The sequence below is a fragment of the Hyperolius riggenbachi genome, chromosome 2 (genome assembly GCF_040937935.1).
Source record: "Hyperolius riggenbachi isolate aHypRig1 chromosome 2, aHypRig1.pri, whole genome shotgun sequence".
NCBI lineage: Eukaryota > Metazoa > Chordata > Amphibia > Anura > Hyperoliidae > Hyperolius > Hyperolius riggenbachi.
Genome location: NC_090647.1, coordinates 139,277,592 through 139,288,917, shown reverse-complemented (window position 1 = coordinate 139,288,917; position 11,326 = coordinate 139,277,592). Strand labels below are relative to the sequence as shown.

Sequence of the window (11,326 nt, the reverse complement as noted above, 5' to 3'; positions counted from 1 at the left end):
TCGGAAGAAGCAAGGATTACTTCTGCAAAATGTTCCTAATGCCGTGCACCACAGGCGCCCGCTGCCTCCCATCGAGTACAGCAAAGCACAGTCTCAATGAGTAGCCACAGAGATTACTCATTTGATTTACTGGACATTGCACTTTTTTAATGCCCCTGCACTTTATTGTATGCTGCAATTTTTTCTCTAAACTCCAAAATGCCAGATTTCTAGTTTTGGTTTGTGCTCATCAAAAACAGAAGGCTAGGCAGTAAATATCAGCTGCTTTGTTTTATTAGAAAACACCGTAGACATAAGATCATAGTTTGTGATATGTTTGCCACACTGGGATCTATTAATTGTAAATCAATCAGGGTGGCTAGTGCTGATCTAAGATGAAGCATTCCTCTGGACTCTTTTGGGGGCCATCCCACATAGCACATAGTCAGAGATCGGTGTAGGGGCATAGGACAGGGGAATGTAGAAGAGCTTGCAGTCCCAGCCAGGTGAGTATCTAGTCCAGGGGTGAACAGCCGTCAGAGCGTGCTCCATACAGTCTGGCACTTTAGTAATCTTTGGACTGGCTCCATCTGCTAAAACTTCCCGAGCTCTGATACCTATGAGGGTGACAGACACATTAAAGTATTAACTTTTAACATAAGCTTATACACTTCTTTACAATGTGATCATAAAAGAACAGAAACATGAAGCTGCAATTGACTACTTCAAGCATACTTACAGGACCACTATCACAAAAAAATTGAAATTGAAAAAAACATTAAAATAAAAAGTAAATTTTTCCCAGAGTAAAATATGTTATAAATTACTTTTCTACTATGTTGCTGTCACTTACAGTAAGTTGTACAGTAAGTTGTTGAAATCTGACAGAATTGACAGGTTTTGGACTGGCCCATCCCCCTGGCGGGATTCTCAGGGTATTCTTTATTTTCAAAAGCACTTAGTGAATGGCAGTTGCTGAGACCAACTGCCAGAATAATGTGCAAACAGGTAGGAAGGGGCGGCCTGCATCTTTGTATAGATCCTTTTATAGTGCTTTTATAAAGAATACATGAATACCTGAGAATCCCCAATGAGGAGATGGCCTAGTCACAAACCTGTCAGTTCCATCAGATTTCTACTAACTACAGTAAGTGACAACAACATAGGAATGCTGAAAGAAACATACTTATTTGTACGTCTTGACATTTTACAATGTTTCTCCATAGTGGTCTTTTAACGCTCATTTAAACCATATACTGGACAAGGCAAACTGTAGTAGCAGACAGGTGGATAAGTGACTGTAAACATTGTGGAGAATCAAGTAAGTGGAAAGAATGCTTGTTTAAAATAAACCTGTAGGGTAAAAAGTGCCCCTGGGGGCACTTAACTTGAGAGGGGGAGGCCTCTGGTTCCTAATGAGGCTTTCCTCGTCCTCCTCAGCCAGCACTGGCTCCCCCACCCCAGCGACTATGGCAATAATATTTACTTTTAGCGGTGCACGAAGGCGCACTACGGGCTTCTGCTCTACTCCTCTGCTCTGCTACTTGGGTCTGCTCTGCTACTTGGGTCTGCTCTACTGCGCAGCGTGAACCATCTGCATCTGCACAGTAGAGCGGACCCGATCAGGCTTGGCTATTTACGCTGGAGCCTATTGGAAAGCCGCTACTGGGACTGCTCAAACCGCTGACAAGTGGCGACGAGGGAATTTTCAGGAGAGCCAGCACTGGATCCCCTCTGGTGAGGAGGAAGGCAGTGGACTCTTTAATACCCAGAGGCTTCCCCCTCCCGAGGTAAGTACCCCCTGGGGAATTTTTTCCCCTTCAAATATATTTAAATGTGTTTAATGGGCCAAATGTAATTGGCAAACTGCACTCAGCAAATTTCCTGACGCAAGAGAAGTGCGCTCTTTGCATATCTCTCCAGCAGCCGCCAGAGAGATACGTAGAGGGCGCACTTCTCTTGCACAGACTGGCTGCGACTGGAGGATGTTGTGGGATCCAGTATTGGCGCAGGAGAAGCCTGAGGACAGCGGCGTGGGAGCAATCTGTGCGCATGGGGCTGGAGGAAGCCCCAGGTATGTATAACACTTTTATTTTTACTCATCTCTGGTTTCCTTTAATGAACTTGCTATAGCATTAATCATTCACTTCTGAACATGAATACGTGTGTTGTCTCAAGTCACATGATCAAATGTCCAGGCATGATTCAATCCTTATAGTAAATAAAAGATATGGTATACCACTACTTGTTTCAACGTACATTGCTTGTAAAAGTCTTCTCCATAGTCCTCTTTAATCTTTGCAGGTAATTTTTCCCACTGTTGTTTCAGTTTGTTTAAAAAAGGATCCTGATGACAAATCATTTGTGTTTGGAAAGCTCCTGGTTCTATGATGGAAACCTTTACACCAAATTCACGCATGTCCCTTCTGCAGAATAGCAACAAGATGAATTTTTAAATATTTATTATTAAGTATGACAACACTGAAAAATTAACTTTACTATACAGTATTTAACTTTAAAATTGCTTTTTATTTTTTTATTTTTACTATATTAATTTGTAAATGACTTTCAATGTTTTCCCATTACGAAAATAGAAAATACAGCGGATAACCCCATAATGAGCACAAGACTTAGGACCTGTACACATTGGCTGCAATGCGCTGAGTTTTTAAAATCGCGAGGTCTTTTGAAAAATAATGAAAATTGTGATGACTTGTACACAGCAATGACTGCTGCACTTTTTAAGTGCAACACCTATAAAACGCATGAAAAAACGCAATGCATGCAATGTTCATTGCGTTTTTAGGTAAACAATCTGCGTTTGCAATTGCGCTTGCGATTTTCAGTGTGTTCAGGCCCTAACTACACTTTAAGGCATTAATAGATAATGGCACCTGAATAAATGATAAACAAATCTTTTATTAGTCGTTGTGGCATTAAAAACAAATTAAACCAAAAAGGGTTGTGAGCAGCAAAAGAGGGCCAATAAAAAATTCACTTCATAGTCGATCTGTGCAAATAATGCAAATGCAATTGGAGATAGTTCTCTGATAACTGAAATGATACTGCACATACAAATCCTCCTGCACGGCACGCTGCACTTTGTATGAGATAATTTTGCATCTGGATTGCATCTACTAAATACAGCTGTATATCGGTATGGAGCCCTGCCATCCCAGTGATGTCACAGCCTAGGCTGTTGAGGTATGCAGAATTCTTTTCCTAGAGCATTCTGGAAGGCCAGGGTGTTGTTCCTATTGACTTCAGAACAAACAGTACACAAATATTACACAGTGATGCACCTGCAAGCAGTAAAGATGTTGCCACCTGTGTTAAAACTAAGAATGTAAATCCAGGGGAGTGGAAAGATTTTACAATGGGCAAACAATGACTAAATAATTTATAAAGTAATATTGTTAAAAATAAGCATTTTTTTTTCGCTAAGCCATATTGAGTAAACATCATCTTTATAGCACAACTATCAAAGTGAACTAAAATTCTAAATGCCACGTATATTTACAGTAATTACTAGAAAATAGCAATACAAAAGCATTTTTTTCATCTTTTCATGTTTTATATGAAGAACATGATATTTACAGAGAACAGTTCTCACCGTGGGCATTACTATGAAAGACTGTGCCCAGCACATCCAGCATATAAAAGCTATCTTCACTAGCTCTAATACTGTGACTGGAATCTGCTAAGAATGACAGAAAGCAGAAATATAGCTTCAAGTGTGAGTAAATAATCATGAGCTGAAGCTCTGTGTTACTGTCTGTGTGTGTCTCTGTGCCACGCAGTGTAAAGTGAACAGTATACAGCCAGGTTACAGTTCAGCTCTGACACCCCCCCCCCCCCCACCATGCCAACACAATTGTTACTAAACAGCTGGTAAACAAGGCTTTTTTCACACAGGCTGTGCTGAGAGGCCTCTGAAAAGCATTTTAGAGTTGCTAGCTAAAAGCTCTATAGATTGTGGGGTTTACAGAAAAACAGTTTATTTGGTAGTTGTTCTTTAATGTAAAAATGAGTATCCTAAATAATTAATTACGTTCTTCTATGTGTCATTAAACATTAAAGCTCCTCTTTAACCTTAAACTACATTTAGCATTCTTCATTTTGTCCATTTTTTTTAACATTAGGGACTATATTTACAACAGTATGGAATTTGTTACCCACCCAGCTCTCTCCCTCAGCAGTAACCTGCCTTGATCTGTGTCCATGTAACATGGAAAACTAGATGGGCGAGTCAGATGGGAAGTCCCATCCAGCTTGCCCAATCAGCTCTCCATGCTCTGGGGGCAGTGCAACTCCAAGAAGGTGAACACTGGTTCATGTACCCTTGACAGCTGCCAGTCTGAACACTGCCAAGTGCCAAGTCAGGTCCTGAGGTGTCATAACCATGGTTGAGAGAAGACCTGTGTGCTGTTCAAATATGTTTGTGTATGCAGGAGAACAGAGGCGCCAAAAGGATAAAAGGAAACTAAATGAGCTTAAAAACCAAATTCTTGGTAAATAGAGGAGGTAGTGGTGGACTTACCTCCTCCAATTAGACACACAACGACTGTAGTAAACACAGTCAATATATTTTATTTATGAACTCCAAATATGCAACGCGTTTCGCAGGTTTGATCCCGCTTCATCAGGCAATAACAACGAAGCAATAGCATATGTGGTCAGTAGAAGAGCCAGGCACCTCTGTGGAGGGTTCAACCCCCTTTTTCTCATCTACAGAGAGCGACTTCTTATTCCTGAGTGGGGTCAGAAAAATCTCCCCACCTGCCTTTACAGTGGTTGCCTAATGGTAACCCTGGTTTGTGAGTATTAATATTTACTCTATCTAGTAACCATTTACCAGTACATATTACACTATTGGGGCTCTTGGTGTTCCTTGTTTTTATGTTTGTGTATGCGATCATAATACAAAAGTGAGCATGTACAAAGCATGTTCAAAGTGTGGGTGGGGTGAGTCTCAAAGGGTCTTTAGAGAATGGATTCTTATTGGTCAGATCAGTAAACCAATTAGAAGCCCCAGTAGTAAATTCCAAGGGACTTAATGCCTGATGTTCTCTTTTCTGTACAATAATGAAAAATTAGATTACTCTTGCAAAAGCATCTTTGAATCTCCTGTGGGGATTTCATGTTAGTCCACTGGTCTGGCCAGTCAGAATTTTAAGATGCGTACACACACAGAGTTTGGGCTCGTTCCCACTGTTGCGACGCGATTTCGGCCGCATTCCGACGCTTGTAAAAACGCATGCGGATGCGTTTCCGCATGCGTTTTTACCCGCGATTTCGCATGCGATTTCGCATGGCAGGGTGCCATGCGAAATTAACCATGACACTGCCAGGGCAAAATAAAATTGAAAAAGGTGCGAAATCGCACGCGAAATCGCGGGTAAAAACGCATGTAACAAACGCATGCGTTTTTACTATTAAATACATTAGCGGCGATTCGCACGGATTCCCGACGCAGGCGAAATCGTTGGCTCTTTTGTGCGTTTTTTTACCGCTGAAAAAAACGCACCTCAACAACGCTACAGTGGAAACAGGCCCATCCACTTGCATTACATGTGCGGATCTGCATGCGTTGGACGCATGCAGATTCGCGATAGTTGGAACGAGCCCTTTCTGTTGCCTGCAGGGATCAGGACTCAATCCCTGCAATGTGTACAGTCAAAGTGTAGCACCCAAACACTGAGTCTCTCCACCATCAATATAGGATCAATATTATACTTGCAATAATAATCAGGTGTGCTCTAGCTATAAAAGATTTTCATTAGATTCAATGTTCTCATTTAATCTCATGCCTTATCTATTAAAAACATTGGATTTTTAAGGTTGACTTTAAATGCCAGCAAGTGATGACTAGTTTTAAGTATTCATTTTTTTGCATGGTTTGAAAAAAAATGTTTCATTTTTAAAGGAAACCTGAGATGGGCTAATTAAAAAATGTTATACTTTGCGGGGATTTCCTCCAGCCACATGAGCAACGATGCATCCCTCGCTGTCCTCCCGAGTGCTTCCGTTTGCCTGGTATCGGTTCTGGTAACTGGCTCATGCCACAAATGTGCAGAAGAGCCAACTGGTGAGACTAAGCCAGATTACCGAGACCGATATCAGGTGAACAGAGGCACTCGGAAGGACGGCTAGGAACACATCAGTGCTCATGGTGCTGGAGGAAGCCCCGGGTAAGTATAAAATCTTTTAGTGTACTCATCTCAAGTACACTTTATGTATTGAGCACAACATGTAAGAAAATTATATATTCAGCTAGATTTAAGAACATCTCATTGGAATTGATCAGTTACTAACACCATTTAGGTGAAAAAGGGTAGTATAAAATATGATGTGGAAATGACACATAATCAGGTTTGTGGCCAGCCAGATAAATCGTGTACTCATGTGTCATTTTAGATTCCTGCTTTATTCTTGTGAGAAAACGCGGAAAAGCCGCCGCGAGTACTCAAGGTAAGGCGGCTGATTCCGCGTTCAACATGGCAGTTTGCCCGCATGGGCCTGCATCCACTGGCCTGACGGAGCACGGAGAAACCGCCGCATGCCCAGTAAACAAGGCGGCGGATTCCGCGTCCGGCGCGGCGGTTTGTACGCATAGGCCTACATCTGTCCGCATGGCGGAACGCGGAGAAACTGCCGCATGCTGGGATAACGGTGCGGCTGGTTCCGCGTCCTGCACAGCGGATACTTTGCAAAACAGATCTGGTGTGGCTGGGCCTGATAGTCCACACAGGTTTAGAAGGACGCGCGCGCGCGTTGAGAGGCAGAGCTTTTATGACAGCCAGAAGGGTGTCAACTGACCAAGCCGGTCAGCTGACAATTTTCCCACTTCCCATTGGTCCAGCACTTAGGGGAGGCGCTGGAGAGCGCTAGGGTATATACACTGGATGCTGGTCATTTCTCTGGTGTCTGCCGTTGCGATCACTACGTGGTAGCACTCAGACCTTTTGCTAAAATCAGTGTTGTGATTTCTCTGTTATACTTCAGACTAGTTCCAGGGTGTTGATGATCAAGGAACTCACACCCAAGACTAGGGAACTGTATTACCATTCTGTTATACTTCAGACTAGTTCCAGGGTGTTGACGATCAAGGAACTCACACCCAAGACTAGGGAACTGTATTATCATTCTGTTATACTTCAGACTAGTTCCAGGGTGTTGATGATCAAGGAACTCACACTCAAGATTAGGGAACTGTATTACCACTCTGTTATATATCAGACTAGTTCCAGGGTGTTGACGATCACGGAGCTCACACCTAAAGAATAGGCATTGCTATTATCTGTTATGACTTTCTGCTTTCCTGACCACTCTCTTGATCTTTGAATTGGTACTTCGCTATATCTGATACTCTGTTGCTAAACTCTGCTTGTCCTTGGATTCCGATTCTGTCTCCTGTCTTTGTACCTGATCTGTCTGTCTATTGCCGACCTGGCCTGTCCGACCTCGAGAACTCTTTCCCCTGTTGGGAGATAGTTCACAGACCTGTCAGTGACACTTCACCCCTGGTGCCACTCACACTCTGGTCCTTCCCACTCTCAGCCTGGCTCCGCCCCTTGGGGAGCCTCAGGCCATTGGAAGGAATCCGTTCCTTAGGCAGTATCCCATACTGCCTTGTACTCTCTGTACGGGTGCTCTCCTCGAAGTATTACTGTTGCACCAAACACTCAGATATTACTTAGGTGTCCAGAGGTTAGAGATATATCTGATTATCGGTGATACTGCAGATCATCAATAATCAGGTATATATCTGTATTCTCGGTGATACTGCAGACCACCGGTAATCAGATCCTCTCTGTGTTAGACCGATCGTTACAATTCTATAAGATATTGCTTGTGGGTGAAATAATGGAAAAACTGATAATCTCTACTCCTTACATCAGATAAATGACAGAGCTCCATCCACACAAACATACCTCAAGCTGTCTGAGAAAGCTTCCACAGCAAACTTTGATGGAGCATATCCCCCGCCAAGCGATGCCAGTCTCCCTGCGCCGCTAGAGACAGTAACAATACGTCCCTGGGCTTTCCTGACCAGATACAGCAGCTGCACGGTAACATCCACCGTACCAAGAAAATTCACATTCATCATACTGAAAAAGTCTTCTCTTGTATGCCACTCATTAGGAGCAATGGTAGAACCAATGCCAGCATTATTCACCAATCCCCAAAGTCCTATAAAAACAGAGACAAGAAAACAAATACATTATACTTTGAGAGCTGCATATGTTGTTTATTAATTAGCAAGCTTATAAATCCAATATATTAAGAATATTCTAGAAACAAAAAAATTCTTTCAGTGAAAGACAGTTGAAAACATACTTTAAAGTAGTGTACACTTACTTTGGTAGGGGAAGCCTCTGGTACAGGGGATCAGGAACCTTTTTGGCTGAGAGAGCCATAAACGCCACATATTTTAAAATTTAATTCTGTGAGAGCCATACAATATGTTTCAAAATGGGATAGTGCGCATGCGCAGCAGAGGCCTCATGTCCCTATTGCCTTGGAGATGTGTACTGTATACAATTGATCCTCTGGGCAGCGGAAGGGACAGACACGTCTTCAGCTTCTCTTGGGTTTCAGCAACATCAGCAATTTCCCTGAGAGCCAGACAGGAGAAATACAGACTAACAGCTTGTACAATTAGCTAGCTGACTTGGGAGTTGATTCACTTTGTAGGATGAGATCCCCGCACTTTGGTCCAATAAGCTGCTTGTCAGGTGACAGACAGCCTATTGGGCCAATTAAAGTGTGGGGATCTCATCCTGCAAATTCACTGGACCTGACAGGGTCCTGGATGGGAAAACTGGAGTGGCTGTTAGTTTTGGGGGAGGGCGAGTAAGTTAGTAGTGCATATTACAGCAGTAGCGTGCCTACTTTGAAAATTTTACTTGTGCTGTCACACTAAGTTGCACTGCTTGAGCAGTGTAGCTTAGTGAATCAACCCCTAACTGTGAGCCAGATGTAGACATCAAAAGAGCCACATCTGACTCCCGAGTCATAGGTTCCCTACCCCTGCTCTGGATCCTAATTAGGCTTCTCCTGTCCTCTTCATCCCCAGGGATCCAGCGCTGGCAGCCCCCCAAAATCTTGTCGGTGGCACAGTGGGGGCACAGATTGTAAATAGAGTAAAACCTTGGTTATCCTTGTAATCCATGCTTGTAATTGGTCGATTTTCAAGATGCATAAATTTGCTTACAAAATTTGAATAATCCTGCATCAACTCAAAATTATTTGCATCATTGACCATTCCTAGACACAAGTACAGATACATACTATTAATGTGTAGCTTAAAAAACATAAATACTGATGGATAATCATTTGATAATATGCAAATGTGATACACTACCTAGAGCACGAGTGTTGAACTCCAGTACTCAAGGACCACAGGGCCGGTGCTTCCATAGAGGCAAAAGGGGCAATTGCCCCAGGGCCCCAGGGTCTTTGGGCGCCCCAAAGGTGTGTGTCCCCTCCCCACCAGCTATGGTGACCCCACACATGCCTGCAGGGAATGAGGAAGAGAGGGGCGTGTGGAGAAGTCCAGAGTGTACAGCATGGTTCTCCCTCCTGTATCCTGCTCGGATTAGGTAAGACCCCTATGTGTGTGCACTTTGGATTTGTAAAGGAAAGGAGGATGAGAATAATTGGGTCCCTATTAAATAGGGTAGGGTAGGAGGCGCCCGTGACGAACAGATGTAATATTATGCGGATAGTTGTTACTTTATGCGGATAGTTGTAGCTTTGTCACTTTAAAGTGCCCAATAAAGCTACTTAATCGTTAAACCAGTAAGTGGATGGACTGCTCTTATTAAGGTAGGACCATCCTTTATGTTTCACTACTACATTGGCTGACAAAGCTACAACTATCCGCATAAAGCAACAACTATCCGCATAATATTACATCTGTTCGTCACGGGCGCCTCCTACCCTACCCTATTTGACGTTTTACCCCGATTTGGGGTTACCACTTTGGCAAGTGGAACTTTTTGAAGGAGCAGCGACCATCCAAGGACAAGGCCGAGCAGGGACGGTACTTCCCCGCATGCGCTTCAAGTGGTTGCCTGCCTTGCAACCCGTTCTTGTGAGTACGACTATATAAGATTCAATTTATACTATCACTCTAAACTCGCAATACTACACTAGATTGGGCTCCTGGCCTTTCCTCCCGCCCTTTTCTCTGGGTCCCTATTAAAGCTTTTTAGGAACATATGATGGACACCTAATGATTTTATGTGGCTGGGAGTATGGTGGGATGGGACCTGGGAGTCGGCTCGTACGCTGTATGTGTGTGTGTGTGTGTGTTTGGAGGGGGGGGGGGGGCATTTCTAGGGTGGCCCCCAAGTTACCTTTTCTGGTTCAGTCCTCTCAATTAATTTGAGCTGTGCCAAAAACGTGTGAGGACCTCAGCCCTTGAGGACTGAAGTTCAACAACCCTGAGCTAGAGTATCCATTCAAACTATATTCGCTCAGTTTACCCTTCTACTACATAGATTTGGCAAGATTGGACATATTCAGATTGTATCATTAGTGGGCACCTTAAAGGAACCCTAAACACAGGATAAAAGCGGAATCTGAACTCACCTGTGGCTTTCTCCAGTCCCCCGTAGCCCATGAGGTCCCTCGGTGTCCTCTGGGTCCCTTCTTTTCTCCTGCTGCCGACGCCGGTTGCGAGTGACTTCACCGGCCAGTCTGCTTGCCCAGCTCAATCACGTGCCTGTCACCATGAGCATTCTGCACACGCACTGGTCTTGAAAGAATGAACGCTTACGGTTTTTGTCCCATGTTCAGGGTCCATATTAAGGGTAATATTTGTACTGGTCATAGCAGGTGCATCTTTAATTTACTGCAGAATATTCCCAAGATGATGCAAGATTGAGAATTAGTTTTTCTGTAAAAGTTATGCATATGAACATAAAATTACCTGAATTTCCAACTTTGGTCGACACCCACTCAGCCGCAGAGCTCACACTTGTGGAATCAGTGACATCGAGAATTCTTACTTGCAGTCTACTTGATGTCTCCTTTTTCAGGTTCTCAGCCCCGGTCTGTGTCATACAAGCTGCCAGAACCTTCATTCCACGTTTGTCCAGCTTCTTGGCCAGCAGGTTCCCAAATCCAGAATCGCATCCAGTGATGAAGACATATTTATCTGTCAGATTGTCCATTATCTGGCTCTGTCTGTACCATCTGTACAGGAGAATTATACCCAACACAGCTAGCAGGAGAAGGAACATGCTGAAATATTTCTGTAAAGAATGGTTTATTATTAATGAATATATTAAATAAATACAAAAATAACATAACATGTCCAGCCAGGCCTGAATTTACA

The 11,326-nt window shown here is 43.3% G+C and overlaps 1 protein-coding gene across 2 annotated transcripts in view; it reads right to left on the bottom strand.

Annotated features, from left to right (window-relative positions):
• Positions 1 to 255: 255 nt before the first annotated feature.
• The window catches only part of LOC137545830 (retinol dehydrogenase 7-like), a 47,527-nt gene continuing 36,456 nt past the window's right edge, over positions 256 to 11,326 (bottom strand). For both annotated transcript variants that reach the window (XM_068267507.1, XM_068267508.1), the window contains exons 2-5: positions 10,919 to 11,243; positions 7,914 to 8,172; positions 2,239 to 2,405; positions 256 to 596 (exon numbers count right to left, since the gene is read on the bottom strand). In XM_068267507.1, the coding sequence (XP_068123608.1) occupies positions 370 to 596; positions 2,239 to 2,405; positions 7,914 to 8,172; positions 10,919 to 11,231 (966 nt within the window). In that variant the 5' untranslated portion in view covers positions 11,232 to 11,243 and the 3' untranslated portion in view covers positions 256 to 369. The remainder of the gene's footprint in view (positions 597 to 2,238; positions 2,406 to 7,913; positions 8,173 to 10,918; positions 11,244 to 11,326) is intronic.